The sequence below is a fragment of the Vombatus ursinus genome, unplaced genomic scaffold, assembly GCF_900497805.2.
Source record: "Vombatus ursinus unplaced genomic scaffold, bare-nosed wombat genome assembly UNPS02004677.1, whole genome shotgun sequence".
NCBI classification, from domain to species: Eukaryota; Metazoa; Chordata; class Mammalia; order Diprotodontia; family Vombatidae; genus Vombatus; species Vombatus ursinus.
The window spans coordinates 2,887,093-2,906,765 of NW_020944455.1; the positions used below are offsets into that span (position 1 = coordinate 2,887,093).

At 44.6% G+C, this 19,673-nt stretch overlaps 1 protein-coding gene across 3 annotated transcripts; it reads left to right on the forward strand.

The window, feature by feature from the left end:
- Nucleotides 1-1,768: 1,768 nt before the first annotated feature.
- On the forward strand, nt 1,769-18,876 carry LOC114025476 (zinc finger protein 436-like). 3 transcript variants are annotated; one of them, XM_027838909.1, is made up of 5 exons: nt 1,769-1,812; nt 5,031-5,102; nt 5,483-5,609; nt 7,687-7,797; nt 14,507-18,876. In XM_027838909.1, exons 2-5 carry the CDS (start codon nt 5,070-5,072, stop codon nt 16,045-16,047), a joined length of 1,812 nt encoding a protein of 603 aa, XP_027694710.1. In that variant the 5' UTR covers nt 1,769-1,812; nt 5,031-5,069; the 3' UTR covers nt 16,048-18,876. The 3 variants fall into 3 exon arrangements, with proteins under 3 accessions (XP_027694710.1, XP_027694713.1, XP_027694720.1); XM_027838912.1 differs by lacking the exons at nt 1,769-1,812; nt 5,031-5,102 and adding an exon at nt 7,319-7,439 and having other exon boundaries at nt 5,502-5,609; XM_027838919.1 differs by lacking the exons at nt 1,769-1,812; nt 5,031-5,102 and adding an exon at nt 7,358-7,439 and having other exon boundaries at nt 5,502-5,609.
- Nucleotides 18,877-19,673: the final 797 nt, after the last annotated feature.

Below are 19,673 nucleotides of genomic sequence, written 5' to 3' on the forward strand. Positions count from 1 at the left end.
TTACATCATATTCCTTTTTGACTACATACCTCTCCTCTCCTACCCAGAGAGTCATCCCTTGTAACAAAGATTATAAAGGAAAATGCAAAAACCAACCAATCGATAAACATTTATTAAGTGGGCACTGTGCTAAGCACTGAGGATACAAAAAGAGGCAAAAGACAGTATCTGCCCTTGAGCTCAGAGTCTAATGAGAGGGACAACAAACAATATACAAACAAGCTATATACAGGATAAATAGGAAATAATTAAGGAGAGATTCAGAGGGGTTGAGGAAGGCTTCCTGTAGGAAGTAGGATTTTAATTGGGACTGCCAGGGAGGATCAGTAGTCAGAGCAGAGGAGGGAGAACATTCCAGGCATGAGGGACAGCCAGAGAAAATGCCTAGAGGAAAGAGATGGAGTATCTTGTTTGTACAATAGAAAGGAGGCCAATGTCACTGGTTAAAGAGCATATGGTAGAGAGTAAGGTGTAAGAAGACTGGAGGAGTAAGAGGGGGCTGGGTGATGAAGGGCTCTGAATGCCAAACAGAGTATGTTGTGTTTGCTCCTGGAGGCAATAGGGAGCCACTGGAGTTTATTAATCATGCATGTGATCAGACCTGCACTTTAGGAAAGTCATTTTGGTGGCTGAATGGAGAATGGCTTGGAGCGGAAAGAGAGATTTGAGGCAGGCAGACCCACCCTGAGGCTATTGTGATAATCCAGGTGTGACTTGATGAGAGCCTGCCCCAGAGTGATAGCAGTGTCCCAGGAGAAAAGGGAGAATATTTGAGAGCAGTTACAAAGGAGAAATTGACAGACCTTGGCAACAGATTTGATGTTTTGTTTCCTCTTTCTGGTGGTTCCTCCTATTGGTTCTAGCCTATATCAGATTGCGCACCTTCTTGGGGAAGGAGGAGGAGAGGGAGGGGGAGAAAAATTTAAAACTCAAAAGCTTACGGAAGTGATTGTTGATAAATCAAAATAAATCAATAAAAAAAAAAAACCAGAGGGGGCAGTCTTTTGGAGGAGACAAGATAGAATGGGATTACTTAAACAAGTAGAGGTGTTAGCCTTGGTAACAGATTTGATCGGGGGGGGGGGGGGGGGGGGGGGGATGAGAGACAGTGAGGAATCCAGGGTTGTGAGGTTGTGAGCCTGAAGACTTGGGAGGATGGTGCTGCTCTCTGTATTAACAGGCAAGGGAGGGGTGGGGTTAGTGGATACGATAATGAGTTCAGTTTGGGACATATTGAGTTTAAGATATTTATTGGACTTCCAGGTTGAGATGTTTGAAAGGCAGTTGGAGATGTGAGACTGGAGGTCAGCAAAGAGTTTGGGGGCAGGAAGGGAAGATGTGAGAATCATCAGCATAGAGATGCTCGTTAAATCCACAGGAGCTGATGAGATCACCAAGTGAAGTAGCCCAGAGAAGAGAAGAGGGTAGAAATATCCAGAGGGATACCTAGGATTAGAGGGCATGATCTGGAGGGGGATCCAGCAAAGGAGACAGAGAAGGAACAGTCAGTTAGGTAGGAGGAGAACCGGGTGAGAGGGATGTCCCGCGGACATATGCAATATTCCACACCCCGGCAAAAAGTCTTGGCAACGTATGCCGCATTCCGCACCCACCGTCCCCCACTTCCTCAAAGGAGCCTCCAGTGGGCCAGGTGCGCGAGGGGAACGACGACCGAGACTCAGAGACCTCCGAGGCGTCCTAGAGAGGCAGCGGAAGTGGCGGGTCGGCCTCCGCAGCCCACGGGGGCGGTCGCTTGGGGGTGGGGCCGCACTTCCGGCCCCGCCATCGTCCGTCCGCTCGGGCCCGTCGCAGGTGAGTGCGGCTGGGCGGGCTCGCTGCCTCTGCCTTCCTCTTTTTTTCTTTCTTTCCTTCCTTCCTTCCTTCCCCCCTCTTCCCTTCCTTCTTCCCCGCCCCTTCCTCCTTCCGTCCCTCCTTCCCACTTTTCCTGTTCCCTTTCCCCAGCCGGGGGCCATGTAATTGTCACCAGCGGCCCCCCTCCTTTTGTCCGGTACCTTGCCTGGTAACGGCCCCGCCCTGGCAACCAGGCAGGCAGCAGGCGCCTACTGTGTGCTGGCACTGGGCTCAGGCAGCACGAGGCGTGGGTGCGAGTCCTTCCTCTGTCACCGATGCCCTGCGTGACCTTGAGCAAATCACTCCTCCTCCCAGGGCCTCAGTTTCCCCCTCTGTAAAATGAAGGGGTTAGACTAGATGGCCTGTGAGGGCCTTTCCAGCTTTAGATCTAGGATCCTAGATGTGACCTTGGGCAAGTCACTTCCTTTCTCTGGGCCTCAGTTTCCTCCTCTGTAAAATGAGGGGGTTAGACTAGATAGTCTCTGAGGTCACCCCTTCCAGTTTTAGATCTGTGACCCCATTAGGGACCTTGAGCAAGTCACTTCCTCACCTTAGGCCTCAGGCTCCCCCTGTGTAAAATAAAGGGGTTGGATTAGCTGCCCTCTTAGGCCCAGTCTAACCCTAGAGCTATGGTACTGTGTGTCACAAGTGATTCAATTTCCCTAGGCCTCAGTTTCCCCCTATATAAAATGAGGGAATTAGACTAAGCTGGCCTCTGAGGTCCCTTCTGGTTATGAGGGTCTATGTTTCTGTATTTGGTAAAAGCCTTTCAAATGTGAAGCCCTGGTGAAGGTTGGGAACAGAGGCAGCATTGGTGATTTAGGGACAAGTAAGGAAAAGAGAGAAGAAACCACTCTCCTTGTCTCTGTGAAAACAGGAAACTTATTTCTAATCTGAAAGAACAGATGGTGGGTTTGGTTTAGTTTAATATTTCAAAGCCATTTACATATCTTCTCTCTTAGGGCCCTGAATTTACCCACCCCACTGATCGAAGTGCCTGGCAGCTTTTAAGCTACCGTTGCAGCCCACACCCCTACAGCCTTATTGTAGCCCTAATTCTGAGACAATTTATTTGTCAGGTGTTTGCGTCTTCTTTTTTTGATTCTGAAATTGAACATTGTCTTTTCCATCTTGACCCCATATAGGATGCTAAGTCCAGAAAATTGTTTTACTCTAGTCTTTTTCCTTTCAAAATTTTTTTAAATTAATCTTTTTTTTTTTTTTTAAACACCCCTTTTCTTTCATGGGAAGTGGTGATGGGGGCCAGAGAGAATCACTTCACATTTTGCTATAATCTCAACAGCCTTTCCTGGTCAAGTTTGTTCCTGGTTCTCATGAATGACTGAAAACTAAGAGATAAACCAATGTATAACTTCAGGCTTGACCTGATGGCTCTATTTTAAACTATAATAAAGACATTTCAAATTGTCTGAATTAGTACACCAAACAATCTTCTAAATAATCAAGTTTTTGTTTATAAATCAGCAGGGTAACTTTACCCCATCTGCAATACAGAAAGTGTTGTATACACATTTTCAATTTTCTTATGGTGTTGAACTTGAGAAGCAAGTGTCAGAAAGGTAAGACCCACTTTGACATATTGAGGAAATGAGGAAAAGTTTAGATTTTGACAAAACCACCTGAGATCTCAAGTCCAGACCACCAAGCCAAGTTATTAGGGAGGGCCTGTTCTCTTTCTGCATGTTCCAAAATAAACTTGATTTCCACTTAGGCCCCCACTCTTCATGTTACCTAAAAGGCCTTGCTCTAGGCAGTAACCTGTGGAAGCTGACAAGTGGATTCTATTTCTGGATGTTAGAAACTGGAACTGACCAGAAGCTGGACAGCTCCGTAACACAGGGATTGTTCCTTCACCTCTGAAGTGAGAATTGTCTCCTCTCCCCTTTATTGAGTAGCAGATTGGATCACAGTGGCATTAAGTGCCTACTATGTGTTAGGCACTGGGGACTGAAAGAGAGAGATGAAATAGTCTGCCCTCTCAGGAACATGAAGTGCAGTGGAGAGAGGAAACCCCAGTTCAAATCCTGCCTCAGACATTTACTACTGGCTGTGTGAGCAACCCTGGGCAGGTCACTTAACCTCTGTTTGCTTTATTTTCCTTATGTGTAAAATGGGGAGAATAACAGCACCTGACTCCCAAGGTGTTGGTGGGTTTCAAGTGAGATTATATTTGTAAAGCACTTTGTAGACCTTAAATGCCATGTAAATGTGCACTGCTATCATTATTACTAGTCATAATAATAGTCATCTGAGTAAGATAAACTAGTTTGACCTTAAGTGGAAAGAGCACTGGCTCTGGAGTCAAAGGACCCAGGTTCAAATCCTACCTGTGATGCTTCGTAACTGTGTGACCTTGGGCAAGTCACTTTGCTTCCTCTGTAAAATGAAGGAGCTGGACTGGATGGCCGTTAAGGTCCCTTCTAGCCCTAGCTCTCAGATCCTCTAAGGATATAACAGAGATCAGGGTGTAGGGTAGAGATGGGAGGGTCTGAAAGCCCAATTTTTAGCTGCTCTCAGATTTTTGTCCAAGGCCAGCCCTGCCACTTCCCCAGGTCACTTCAGAGTCCTGTGACCTGGCCCTGGGGTTGGGGGCAGTTGAGTATTTCTCTCCTGGGACTCTAACATCTGACTACCTGATGTTTGGTGAGGATCCAGCTCTAGGTGTTCTTTCCTTCCTCCTCTGTTCTGCTGCTGACAGCACTATTCCCTTCTTCATCCACCACCCATAGAGAAGTCTGAGGCAGGTTCCACAGACCTCACTGGGTTAGATTGAGCTACATGCTGCAAACAAGTGTGTGCCAGGTTGTGGGGGGCTGACCATCGCTCCTTTTACAAAGCTGGTTGTTGAGCAAAGATTTTAGGAAGGGCTCAAGCCCTTCACTGAACCCTGACCCCTCTGGCAAAGGCATACAAAGCCCTTTCTGGGGGCTTCTGGTGGTCCTCTGTACCTATCTGCCCCCGTGTTCCCCACTATAAGAATGTCATGGGCACACCAGGCATTCAGTAGTAACACCTGTCAGAACACGTAAGGGGGTGCTGGGAGGGGTCTCTTCCTTGGTTTCCCAGAATCCTTTGGTGGCAGAAGGGGCTTCCAGGGCTCACCAGGGGAACCATAGAGCTGGACTGATCTAACTCTTGGTTCTTTTGTCTTCCCACAGTTCTGGTTTTCTTTCCCACCCTGCCCAGGAGGCAAGGTGATGGCAGCTCCATTCGTGACGCTCAGGTCTCAGGTGAATTGTGGCTTCCTCTGTCCTTCCTCAGTTTTCCAGTTTGCCTCCATCTCTCATGTCCCTTCTAGGGGCCTGAGCCCCAGTCCCCTCTCCCAGCAGCCTGGACAAAGTAATACCATTGATTATCATTATTTTGGGAATGTGCCTTTACAAATGGTTATCCCTGTTTTGCACATGAGGTCCAGGCAGGTTGAATGGCTTGACTGAGACCATACAGCAGAGAAAAGCTAGGGGGCACAGGCCTCCTGTCTCTGCTGCCTTTTCTGGCACAGCTTAACGCTGCCACTCATATACTCAGCTGCACGTCCCTCTCTGGTCTCTAACGCCCTGCCTTTGCCCTTCCCGTGGGGTCATGGTGGGGGTTGTCTTTGATGTTTTAGGAGGTGGTGACATTTGAGGATGTGGCAGTGTATTTCACTGAGGAGGAATGGGATCGATTACACCCTGGTCAGAGGACCCTCTACCGGGACGTGATGCTGGAGAATTACGTGAATGTCACCTCGCTTGGTAAGAGCTGTGTCTTTCCTGACACAGAAGCATCCTGGGCTTCCAGATTGGAAATGGTTAATAGAGGTGAAGACAAGTAGGCAGTTTCCATTTCCATACCATCAGATGTTACAGAGTTCTGGCAGGACCAATGCTGTTTGCATTTTAGAGACAAGCAACCACTGGAAAGAGTATTCAGGGGCATTATGTGGGCCTTGAGAAAGCAAGTGGGGCCCCTGCACTGCTGGACCTCCCCCAAAGCGGTGGGGCAGGCAATAGATCTTCTCTCTGACGCTCCCCAGCCATGTAACCCGACGTGGACAAGTCACTTAACGTTTCTGAGCCTCAGTCTCTTCATCTGTAAAGTGGAGATCATGCCTATAGAATCTACTTCCTAGGGTGGGTATGAGTCTCAGATGACAATATATGTAAAGCCCTTGGCAAAAAAAAGTACTGTGTAAGTGTCAGTTATGCTGTATAGCAGTAATTAGCAAGCTGTCTGGTAGTGGAGTTTTTCAAAAGATTCCTTAGAATGAATCATCCGCAATTAGAACCCAGAGTATCCAATCAACCTGTGTTTGAGAAATCTTGAGATTCCAGAACATCAGGGAAGAAGCCGTGGCACCTGAAAGCGGTACAGTGACACGTGGCATTGGCCATACTTCTGGTGCCATACTCTATAATCAATTCCAAATGGATCAGTGATCGAAATATTTTTAAAAGTCATTGGCAGTTTAAAAGTAAGTATTGCTTTACTAATTATGGAGAGGAAAAATTTTAGCAATTTGATAAATAAAGATGTCAGGAGAAAAAATGAATGGATTCGATTATATATATTTTAAAAAATGGGGTTTGTTTTTTTTTGTTTTTTTTTTTTTTTACAACAAAAAGCAATGCATCTGGAATAAAAAGAAAGAAAACAGTTAACATTTCTATAGCTCTTTGAGGTCTGCAAAGCATTTTACATGATATTATCTCCTTTGGTCTCCTTATAGCAACCCTCTGTGGTAGATGCTATTACTGTCTCCATTTTACAGATGAGAAGACTGAGGCATTCAGGTTAAGTGACTTGCCCAGGGTCATACACCCAGCTAATGTTAGGGTTCGAACTCGAGTCTTCCTGACTCCAAGTCCAGCTCTCTAGCCACCATGCCACCTCTAAACTTTTTAAAGGAAGTTAATGGTTTCAGCTAAAAATGAAGCCTTCCATATTAACTCTCTGTACCCTTTGTCATTTTCTAACTTGTACTGTTCTTCAGCCTCCATTAAGACCTGATTCCAGTGCTGCCTTATGGCACGGAATTAACCCAGGTTCTCTAAGGAAGGCTGCTTCTCCAGAAAGGCCGGAGTAGAGGCCCAGGGGCAGACTGTCATTAGGAGGCCAGCCTAGTTAAATTTGGAGGAAGCTGGCTGTCCTGTGGTTAATCTGTTTTGCCCCTAGCCATTCCAGAAACCCAAGTTGTGGAGGGGGTACTCTGTTTTGGTGGAAGGAGTGTCCACGTAGATGAAATCTGAGATTTTTTGAAGTGTCACAGAAATAGTGGATTTCCATGTTCACCTTTCCAACAAAGAAAATGAGAACATGGTCTGCTCTCATGCAAAAGTTCTTCTCTCCCTTTGATCACTTTTGACTCTGAAAAGCCATCAAGTTAGCCTCAGTTGAACACAGAATGTGTAGGTTCTCAACCCCTTTGGGTCCTGTCCCCAGGTGACAGGTTTGGTCTTTGCAGGGGCTGAAATCAGCAACTAACCCTATTGACTGTCTCCAGCCTCCCAGTCTTCCAGTCTGTTCCATTCCCAGTGCCCTAGTGCTGATCCCTGGCTCGTTTACCTGCTCTGAGGAAGTCAAAGGCAAATGCAGCTAAGTGTTCTGTGCCCAGCCCAACTTGTAGATATGACTCCGATTCCCCCTTGGTTTCACCAGTCTTACCTCACATCCATGTACCTTTTGGATGGATCCCCAGACCCCCCTCATTGTAACGGCAGTGGGTATTTCCCTTTTGCCTCCTACCCACCATGGAATTGTGCTTGAAGGGAAGGGAGAAATCTGTGTCCTGAGCCCAAATCATTATGTCTGTCTACCTTTCCCTTTGAGCAGGGATTCCCATCTCCAAGCCCGATGTGATTTCCAAGCTGGAGCAAGGGGCAATGCCATGGATCACAGACCTTCAAGGTGTGGCACATGGAGAGGACCAGGCCACCTGGGCAGGTGAGTCGGGGAGCAGTACTGGGTGAATGGCAGCTGTGCAGTCATACATGGGCACCTCAGACACTTTCCAAAATGAGTCCTCTCCAGTCACCCCTTTGGTCTTGCCCAGCTCTGGGTGGGAGAGCATGAGACCTTTTCCCCAGCCCTGCTTGTTATCGCTGTACTCCTGAGCTTAGCAGTTTTCTCCCTTTATTAATCATCCTTTCCTTACTCCTTGAAAGCTTGTTGCCTACCTGTAGTATCTTACCCCATCACTTCAGTGAGTCCCAGTTAAGTGGTTTTTAAAATTAAGTCAAATTGTGTTTTTAAAAAAGTTTTTGAGGAGCAGCTAGGTGGCACACTGGATAGAGCTCCAGCCTTGGAGTCAGGAGGTCCTGAGAGAGAGAGAGAGAGAGAGAGAGAGAGAGAGAGAGAGAGAGTGTGTGTGTGTGTGTGTGTGTGTGTGTAGACATATATATATGTCTATAGATATATATAGACACATGATACTCACTAGCTGTGTGATCCTGGGCAGGTCACTTAACCCCAATTACCTTGAAAAACAAACAAACAAACAAAAAAAACAATAAAAAAGTTTTTGAGACATTTTGTTTTGATACGAGATACAAACTAACACTCTAACCATTGAATGCCACATATATTCAAGGCCTTTCATCATTTTCTTCTGCTTATCAATAGCCTGTTTCAGCCTCGTGCCCAACACAGATCTCAGTACTCCAGGTGAGGGGATAGTACAGTGAGACTATCACCATCCTTTTCCCAGACGCTCTGGCCCTCTCGGGGCATCCCCAGACAGCGTTCGCTTTTTTGGCTATCCCAGCACACGATTGACACATTGAGCTTACAATCCATTGAAGCCCTCAGAAGGTTTGCAAACAAACTTCTGCCTAACCATGCCTCCCCCATCTTGTACTGGTGGAGTTGGAGTCTTTGTACCCAAGCAGAAGATATCCTGTTCATCTCTATTGAATTTCATCTTATTAAATTCAGCCCTGCTCTGTGTCCCTCCTAGTGACGTGTCATCTTCAGACTTGATGAGTCTGCCTTCCGTTGCCTTTCTCCTAATCATTGAACAAAATGTTAAACTGCAGAGATCCTGGACCGCTGCAATAGAGACCTCCTGCCACATTGGTAGTGACCCATTAACAACTGTGCTTTCTTGGAGTGCAGCCCTCCAACCACTTCTGAAGGCAGCTCACTTTACTAGCATCTGGTTCACTTCTCTCTGTCTTCTCCATAAGAATAGTATATTTCATTGAAAAAAAAAACTTTGCTAAAATCTAGGAAAACTGTATCCACAACTTTCCCTTCATCCACTAATTTCATGATCTTGTCAAAAAAGGAAATGAGGTTAGTTTGATACTACCTGTTCTTAATGAAGTCAGGGTGGCTCTTTGAAATCATTGCTTCCCTTGTAGATCTTTGCCAACCATAGTAATAACAGCACTGGCACTCTGTGCCAGGCCCTGTGCTAAGCACTTTACAATTATTATCTCCTTTGATCCTCACAACAATCCTAGGAAAGTAGGTGTTATTATTATCCTCATTGTGTCGTTGACGAAACTGAGGCAGACAGGTAAAGTGATTTGCTCAAGGTCACAGTTAGAAAGTGTTTGAGGAGGCTGAATTTGAACTTGGGTCTTCCTGATTCCAGGCCCAACATTCTATCCACTGAGCCTAGAATTTCCCATAGAATTGACCCTGTCATCCTCTGTAACAAGTAAGTATGGTCAAGCCAAACAAATGCACACGTTGGTCATGTCTCCTTTTTCACACTTTGTCCCTTGCTTCTTTACCAGAGGATGAGGGCATACCCTGCGATCAGTCTGTGAAGCCATGAGGAGTGTTGTCTTTGACCCTGTGGTTCCCACCAGCTGGCCAGGCTCCCCTTAGGAATCTTTTCTTCTGGCCTTGTCCTGAATTCCCCACTTCCAGATCTATCCCCTGACTTCTTGACCATAGCGTCAGCTCTAACATATTGGGCACTTAACGGTCTCAGAGGGGGACCAAAATGAACGTGTGTAATACAGTTAGAAAAAAATAAAGTGTTATATATATATTATGTGTATATATATATGTATATGTATATGTTATATATATGTTATGTATATATATAATATATATGTGTTATATATGTTATGTGTGTGTGTGTGTGTGTGTGTATATATATATGTACATTCAAATGCAAGTTCAGCAAACATTTATTAAAGATCTTTTGGTGAGGCAACGGGGTTGTAGCGGAAAGAGTGCTGGAGATGGCAGCAGGATACCTGGCTTCAAAATCCCTGCTGCCATTCCTTAGGTGGGTGAACTTGGTCACCCACCTTCTCCAAGCCTTGGTTTCCTTAACTATAGAATGACCGTAATTCTCCTTAGCACTGACTACCTCATAAGACTACAGAGTGAAGCAAATGGAATGACCTGAAAAGCTTGATGGAAGCCATACGTCTCTGCATATATTGGCTAACGTGGTCCTTGTTGTCCTCACTGATGTTGTTCTGTGCCCTTGGGGGTCTGTTATCCTGCCACCATTCTCTGTTGCTTTTCCGTTAGACTGCTTGTTCCGACCAGTCCAGGCACTCTTCCTGGTCACCCATACACACCGTGGGCATTCCCACTTCTTTTTGGTTTTTGACATTGAGCTCAGCCTTAAGGGATGAATCAGCAAGTAGAGCTAAAAGAAGGAGCAGGTTCGAAGCCTGGACGTGAGATGGAGTGGGGGCTGCCTAGAGAGAAGCAGTGTGGCAGACTGGGGCAAAGAGAGGTTGGTGTTCAATTGCAGAGGGCCTTTAATGGCAGGCCAAGGAGTGAGAACCTTGGAAAGTGCCCTGGTGGGCTTTTCAGCAGAATGCCACCATGATCAGGCCTGAAAGTTCAGAGGACACATTTTGGAGGTAGGAATGGTCTTTGAGAAGGCTTCATGGAGGAAATGGGACAGGAACTTGACTTTTTTGGATGGATAGAATTGGATTGGGGAGAGGGAGGGAGAAGGGTGAGTTATTACAGGTGGAAGGGCCCAGGAAGACAAAAAGAGTAGAAGATGAGGATGAGCATGGCATGTCAGGGTGACAGTAGTGAGACTGGCCTGATGGGACAAATAGGCTGGGGAGAGATTAGTGGCAAATGAAGGGGCAGTGGTCACCTGGGGTCCAATCATGCAGGCTCTTGAAAGCCAATCAGTCAAGTTTGGATTGGATACCTTAGCCAATATGGATCTAGTATACATTTGGGAACCAATTCATTCCAATTCAATAAACATTTATTGAGCAACTACTGTACACCAGGCACTGTGCTGAGTGTTGGGGATACAGAAAGAGGCAAAAACCAGTCTCTGCCCCCAAGAATCTTACAGTCTGATGGGAGAGACAGCATGCAAACAACTATATACAGACAGATTAAGAGAGGTTAGAGAAAGCTTCCTGTAGAAGGTGGGATTTTATTTGGGACTTAAAGGAAGCAAGGGAGGTCAGTGGCCGGAGTGGAGGAGGGAGAGCATTCTAGGTAGGGGAGGCAGCCAAAGAGAATGCCTTGAGTTGAGAGATGGGCTGGCTTGTTCATAGAACAGCCAGAAGGCCAGTGTCACTGGATGGAAGAGTCTGGGAGTAAGGTATGAGAGTACTGGAAAGGTAGGAGGGGGCTGGGTTAGGAAGGGCTTTGAATGATCAACAGAATGTTTAGTATTTGTTCGTGGGGGCAATAGGGAGCCACTGGAGTTTATAATTGGCCTGGCCTACCCCACGGTATGCTAAGTACTTTGATGCAGGGAAAGCCTGAGGGTAAGGAGTTCATGAAGTTGAGGGGAAATTTAGAAAGGAGAACAGTTGAATTGATCAGTTAATTTTTTTTAAAAGCATTTAATTAGGGGCAGCTAGGTGGCGCAGTGGATAGAGCTCTGGCCTTCGAGTCAAGAGGACGTGAGTTCAAATCTAGTCTAAGACACATGACACTTACTAGATGTGTGACCCTGGGCAAGTCACTTAACCCCAATTGCCTCACCCCCCCCCAAAGAAAAAAGGCATTTAACTGGTAGCCATTAGCAAATTAAATTTTTAAAAGGTGAGAGAAAATGCAAATCAGTAAAACTTCAAAGAAAAAGAGATGAGGTGTTGCAAGAACAGGAAAGAAATGAAGGGCTTTATTAGGAAATGTTTTGTAGTTATGTTCCGATATGAGGGAATTCAAAGGAAATAGGGTGATTATCTACAAAAATATAAAATACCAAAATTGATCTTACAGGAGGAAATTATTCATTTCAATTATTAATCTATGCTTAAGAAATAAAGGAGAGGAATCATCAAAGAATTGCTTCACAGAAAATCACATGGCCCAGATGGAATCATAGCTGAATGGTTTCAAATGGTCTAAGGACAGATAATCATACATGTAGAGAAAGATGGGATGCTGCCCCAATATTCTTGGTGAGACCGGTGTGGTATTGATCTTCAAACCTGGTAAAGATAATATTGGAATGATTACAGACCAATTTCCCTAATGAATGTAGAGGCAAAAATACTCAAGTTAAGTATTACTTAATAGAATAGTGTTTAAATGGGTCTCTGATCCACTGACCAGATGAACATGTGATTTCTGATCAAAATGTAGTCACTCTGTCCTGTGCCACTTCTCCACACCTTGTAAATTCTCCACCTGAGTTCCTAAGGCCTTTCTTACAGCTTTCTTGATATTTTATGTATACCAGTGGAACAAGCTGAGTAGACATCAGTTATGCCTTGCTTTTGCCACAAGACAGACCCACCTTTTCTGCTCGTACATTTCTCTGATGGCATCCTTTATACTGCATCTCATATAATTCTTGATTGGTAATGTATTTGTCGTCCACTCATCCTGATCATATGTCTCTTCACCACCCTGTGGGTGATGCTCAGCTTTGGAGTTGGTTACATTCTATGACTCAGCCATACAACAGCCCAGGAAGAAAGTTGTTAAAAAGATAGACCTTTGTTTAGAGAGAAACTGGGTTTCCTTAAAAATATTGCACAGTTTTCCCAAGGCAACATAGCTTGCTTTCCTCCTCTTGTTCAATTCTAGGACCAGCTCTTTGGGCTGTCCTTCATACTGCACATCATAGTTAAAAAAGTAGGCATTCTCTATCCTTTGTTAATAATTGAGGTCGAATCCTTTTGAATGAAAATGACTCCAGGCTAAAATGTTCCAGAGCTTGATGAGTTAACATAGCATCATCTACAAACAGGAGCATCCAGAGGACTTGGCCACACAGAGAACCCCTCTTCTGTTGAACTCTGTGTTGGATGTCCTCTGTGGCTGAGGCAACCATACATCTCATAGGGTCATAGATAGGCTTAGAGCTAGAAAAGAACATAAAGGTGAAATCCCAACTCCCATCCCAGTTTAGAGATAAGGAAACTAAAACTCTGGCTTGGCTGTCATGTCAAACTCTTGCATGCTGATTGCCCACTCTACTGCTTTTTTCTGTTTTGTAAAGTGATGCTGCTCATAATCTTCCGCCATTCTCCTCTGCAGTGTGTGTGTGTGTGTGTGTGTGTGTGTGTTTTATTTTTATCCTAAACTAGTGATGGCTTTGGCTGATGGAGATAATTTGCTGGCAACTGCTATTTCCAAGCTGTTTTTGCCTCTTGGTGGCAACTTATTTATATTATTTAAACTTTTGTAGGAAATGTTAATCATCAGAATCAATATCTTTCTCTTTGGAGTACATTAGTGTACCAGCTGCTAAGTTAATGTTTATAGTCCAAACAATATGGTTCTTAGTACCCTCTTCCCCCTTTTCTTCCACTCTTCTGTCACTGCTTCACAGTCATCGTGGCCGATTTATGCTTTCATTTGTGATGGTGGTTTCCAGGAAGTTCATCACCCAGCAGCCCACCTTACTGGGGATGAGCCTCTCTGTGCTCAACTTGGTTAGTTTTTGGACAGCAGACCTAGTCTGTGGCTGGCATGGAACCAGGACTTGTGGCACTTTAAAATTCACACAATGCTTTCCTTACAGTAATCCAGCGAGGTAGCGAGTCTAAATGTAAAATCCCTGTTTTGCAGGTTAATTGGAGGGGAAGGTTTGTGAGCTTGGGAAAAGGAAATAGATCCTGAGGGGTGGGGAGACAATATGGGGAGAGACTAGGCAGCAGTTACCTGAAAGGTTCCTATACCTAGGCTATTTTTTGTTTAACCTCACCTCCACTGTCAGTTCAGACCCTTCCTCCTCATTCTGTGGGAGCTCTGTACTCACAATTTATTGCTCATTTTTGGTTTTTTGGGCCAGCAATTTCGCTGGTTGATGAAACTCAATATAGCAACTCTTCCAAGGCAGATCTCATTTGTGTTTTATAATCTGAGAGAGGTGCCTGGGGCACCTAAGAAGTTAAATGACCTAAGCATGCTAATACACCTCTGAGGCAGGTCCTGAACCAGGGGCTTCTTGATTCAAAGTCTGGCCCTCTATCTCCTCCCATCCTGTGGCATCTTACTCCTTCTAGTAATTGGTCGTCTTCTCCTCACTTCTTTCCTCTCATTTTAAATAGGATTTTATTTATGTTATAATTTAAATTATATATATATATATAAAATGATTTTAAAATATATGCAAACATATATCTTTAAGTTTAAATTCCTATACTCTCCCTTTGATTGCAATTAGAGTAGCAATTTTATCTGTGTGCAGGGAACAAGTGGCATTTGTTCTGTATTTATCTTTTTTTATTGATCATTTCAGGTGATGGCATTAAGATTGAGAATGAGGAGGAGCCTATTTCAAAGCCGGAAATGTCTGAAGACGTTGCATCACAATGGACTTTGTTGGCAGGATTCCCATGGGCCATTCCTCAGGGGTTTGACTTTGGAGATGTCTCTGCATGTGAAAACAGGTTAGAGAGGAAGCAAGGTGACCCAGGGAGTTGTACCCTATCCCAGGAGAGAGGTTTCAGCATTATGGGTATAAACCCCAACCAAGTCTCTATAGAGCAGAGAGGCCATGAATATAGTGATTATAGGAGAAACTGTGGTCTGAGCTTCCCTTTACATATGGGACTGACAGTACAGGATTTCCCTGTTCCATATGAAGGAGCTCCCACAGGAGGGAGAACTCAGAGACATGATGAATATAACCACAACTTTAGCCTGAATCCAGAGTCTGTAAGACAGAGAATCCATAGTAGAGTAAAGCGTTATGAATGTAACGAATGTGGGAATGCCTTTAGTAAGACCTCATATCTTATTGTACATCAAAGATTTCATAGTGGAGAGAAACCCTATAAATGTAATGAATGTGGGAAAGCCTTCAGTCAGACCTCAAACCTTATTGTACATCAGAGGATTCATAGCGGAGAGAAACCTTATGAATGTAATGAATGTGGCAGAGCCTTCACAGCAAGGTCAGGCCTGAAGCAGCACCAGAGAATCCATAGTGGAGAGAAACCCTACAAATGTAATGAATGTGGGAAAGCCTTCAAAGAAACTGCACACCTCATTCAACACCAGAGAATTCATAGTGGAGAGAAACCCTATAAATGTAATGATTGTGGGAAAGCCTTCAGTCAGATTTCATCCCTCATTGGGCATCAGAGAATTCATACTGGAGAGAAACCTTATAAATGCAATGAATGTGAAAAGAACTTTAGGTGTGCTTCACACCTCATTCGACATCAGAGAATTCATAGTGGAGAGGAACCTTATAAGTGTAGTGATTGTGGAAAAGCCTTCAATAAGATTTCAACCTTTATTCTCCATCAGAGAATTCATAGTGGAGAGAAACCCTATAAATGTAATGAGTGTGGAAAAATCTTCAAGGGTACTACCCAGCTTATTCAACATCAGAGAATTCATAGTGGAGAGAAGCCCTATGAATGTAATGAATGTGGGAAAGCTTTTACTCAGATCTCAAACCTTATTATACATCAGGGAATTCACAGTGGAGAGAAACCATACAAATGTAATGAATGTGGGAAAGCGTTCAGACTGCGCTCACATTTTATTACCCATCAGAGAGTTCATACTGGAGAAAAACCCTATGAATGCAATGAATGTGGGAAAGCCTTCAGTCAGACCTCAAACCTAATTGTACATCAGAGGATTCATAGGGGAGAGAAACCTTGTAAATGTAATGAATGTGGAAAAGCCTTCAGATGGAGCTCAGAGCTCATATTACATAAAAGAATTCATTTTGGAGAGAAACCATATAAATATGATGAACACGAGAAAGCCTTCAAACAGAGCTCAGAGCTTATTTCACATGAGAAAATCCACACTAAAGAGTAACACTCCAGGTCTAATAAATGTTAGGACAGCTTCAGTCACTCTTATAGCTTTTCAAGCCCCCCAAAATTCACGCTATGGCTAGACTCCATATATTATTGTAAAAGTATTGAAGGTGAGCTTATGTGTTTATCTATGACTTGCTTTGTTTTACACCAAAACCAGTGTTACATTGCTGATTGGCCTTCAATCATGTCAATTCAGATTCATGCCTTGCTGCTGCCACGCTATAGTTGAGGCCCTCAGAGGCCATCTGTCATAAGCAATTGCCTATTAACTCATCTTCCTGCCTCCAGGCTCTACTTTTTTTTTGTTGTTGTTATTTACCTCTTTCCCGCCTAAGGCTTTTGGATTAACTTTGCTATATCATCACTTTGATCATGTCTTCTAGGACCCACATTGTTGCTGGATTGGCTAGGCCACCACCTAGCTGACACCACCCTGCCTACTCAACTTTATTTCTGGTTACTTCCAAATACAAATGCTTCCCTCAGACTGATTACAGCCTTGGTTAGGTCTACTGAGCTGGTGGTGCCCAGGGGTACTTTAGAGAGACGTTTAGAGACAGACAAAATGTATTGAGAGAAAGTTGAGATCAAGGATTGGAAAAGAAAAGGACCATTGAGTTTGCTTTAATCCAAGGACGGGGAAAAGCAGTAATTTGCTTTTTCCCTCTAGTAATAACAGCCACCAATGATATAATACTTTGAGCACTTTCATGAATATTATCTCTTGAATTTTACAACAGCCCTGTGAGGTAGGGTTCTAGAGGTGTTAACTCAATTTTGCAAATGAAACACCCTGATAGCTTGTGATTTGCCCGTGGTCACATAGCTAGTGTCAGGCAAGAGTCAAGTCTAAGTCTCTTTTTTGTGCTTTCTACCAGACTTTACTGTGGAGAGGAAAGAGAGTTCTTGACTTGAGCACCCCTTTCGGGTTCTAGACTAGAGGGTAGGCTGCCCAGAAGAACCAACAGGAGCCAAGGCGGGTATTCCCCTCTTCTGTGTCCCCTCTAAGAACCTTCTGTTGTGCCATAAGAAGCGTAGCTGAATTTCAAGTCAAAGAGCATGAGTTCTAATCCTGGCAGTTAGCAAATAACCTTTCAGCTCCAGGGCCTTACTTGGCCTAGATGGCTTCCAAGGCCTCTTCTACTTCTAAATTGAGAAGCCTATGATTCTAGAGCTTTTCTTTTCATGTTCTTCCCATTGAGGGCTCATGGAATCTGAACCTGTCTGGTTTGCTGAGTACTCGGAGTAGCTCCTGGCTCTATGTGGCTAAGGCCCTTTGTGATATAATTTATGCTCCTAATTTCCTCACTTATCCAATCCAACTTTGTGTCTTCCTTCTTGCAAATCAGGGTGATGCTGTTCCGTTCCAAACTGACTAAATCCAGCCATCATAGCCTGTCATAAAATGCCTTTGATAACCTGGCCCCTGTCTACCTCTGAAACCTTTTCTTCTGCTACTCCACATAAGAGTATGTCTAGAAGAGGGTGACCAGGATGATGAGAGGAGTAGGAAGTGTGTTACCTGAGTGCAGGTGTTTAGCCTGAAAAATATAGAAGAGTTGGGGGGGGGGGCAAGATAGCTATTTTCAAGTATTTGAAGGGTTATCTTGTGAAAGAGGGATTTCACTCGTTCTGCCTAACCCTGAAGGACAGAACCAGAAGGAACAGGTAGACGTTGCAGAGGCAGATTTGGCCTTAATGTAAGGAAAAAGCTACCCAGCAGTGGGAGGGCATCACCTCCGGGTGATGGATTTTCCTCATTGGAGGCTTTCTCAGAGGGGATTCTTGTCGATTTACATTTTGGCCTAGTGGCTTCTGAGTTCCCTGTTTCTGGGATACTCCTCTAGACTCTCTAACCAAGCTGGCCTCCACTTGCTTCCCTCAGCAGAACTTAACCATTCTTGCAGCATGGTGTGGTGGAAAGAGCGCTGGTCTTGGAGGCCAAAGGCCTGGTTTCAAATCCTATCCACCTCCTAGCTTTGTAACATTAGATAATTCACTTCACCTCTCAGCCTCAGTCTCCTCATCTGTAAAATAGGGATTAGAAGAACCTGCCCTGTCTTAATCAGGGATTTTTTTGGAGCATGTGAAAATGCTTTGTAAACTTGAAAGCACGATACAAATGGAAGCTCTTTGAATTCCTGCCTCTGTGCCTTTGCCCATACCGTTTCTCTTACCTGAAATGCCTTTTCCCTTTTATTCAGCTCATTTAGATACTACCCTTCAAGGGTTAGCGCCTCCTCCATTAAATCTGCCCCAACTACTCCCACACTTAGTATCCTCCTGAACTCCTGTGGCACCCACTGCAGACAAGCAGTAAGTCCTCTGTCACTGAAGGGCTTCAGGTTGAGTCTAGGTGACCGCTCATCAGGGATGTTGTAGGGACAGTTCCTGTTCACATATGGCTTAGACAAAGTGGCTCTTAACGGTTGTGAGAGTCTGTTGCTACTCTTGTTTGTGTTATTTATTTGGCACCTAACATATGCTACCTTGTATTTTGGATTTATTAATGTATGTGCCCTGGCCCTGCCGCTTACTAGCCATGTAACCTTGGGTAAATATTCTCTGATCCTCGATCTATTTGTCTGTAAAATGGAGATAATGCTACCTGCCCTGCCTGTCACTGGGTTGTTGTGAGGATCTATGTGAAAACATCTTGTGACCTGTGAAGTGCTACCCAAATGTAAGGTGGTGTTTGTATTGTCTTTCCAACTTGACTGTACGCCCCACAAAGGCAAAGTATCTGCTCTTATCCCTTTCTATATCCCCAGGGTTTCGCACTGTGCCCCTCACACAGATGCACAATAAATGTTTAATGCCAGTGCTGATGGCCAGAAGTTTTGTCATTAGATCATACCCTCAAGGTGTCATCTTCCAAGGGGCCAATTGTGAACCTGCTTGTCCAGGCTGAGACACACAGCCACCATTGTCCAGATGGCACTCATGCTGTACTGTGTGGTATAGATTGGAAGTTGATAATGAGTTCAGTGGGCAAGGGGAGAAGGAATTTGAACCTAGAAGGCTACATCTAATTTGGCAAAGGCATTACAAGTCTGGGAAATGGCATGAATGTGGTATATGAAGGGGATTCTAGGCCTGCCTCGCGCATTTCACCTCCTCCATCCAGCTTCCACTGAAGGTCACTGTTCACTCTTTAGGAAAGAGATCTTAAGTAACAAATTAGGATTGAAGGGAACGTAGGTCCCGGGGCTCTGATATCCTGCTGAAGTCAACACTGTAAATGCCTGTGATTGGCAAGGTATTAGGGATACAAGAACGGAACAGTCTCTGCCTTGGAGGAGCTTACTGGGGGGGATGCATATGTACATATAGGTAAATGCAGAATATATGCAGGTAAATTTGGAGCTGAAGGTGGGGAAGGACTGACAAAGGGAAGGGCATCAGAAGAGGCTTCGTTTAGAGGCTTGTTTCCGAGGTAAGAATCCAGGTCACAACCACTAGCATGAGTGTACCTCAAGGCTCTGTCCTGGGCCCTCATTTCCCTCGGTGAACCTATCGGTTCCCATGGATTCAATTCTCTCTATGCTGATGATTCTTAGACCTTATTCAGCCCATACCTCTGCTAACTTCTAGTCTTGCCTCTCCAGTTGTCTATTGGGC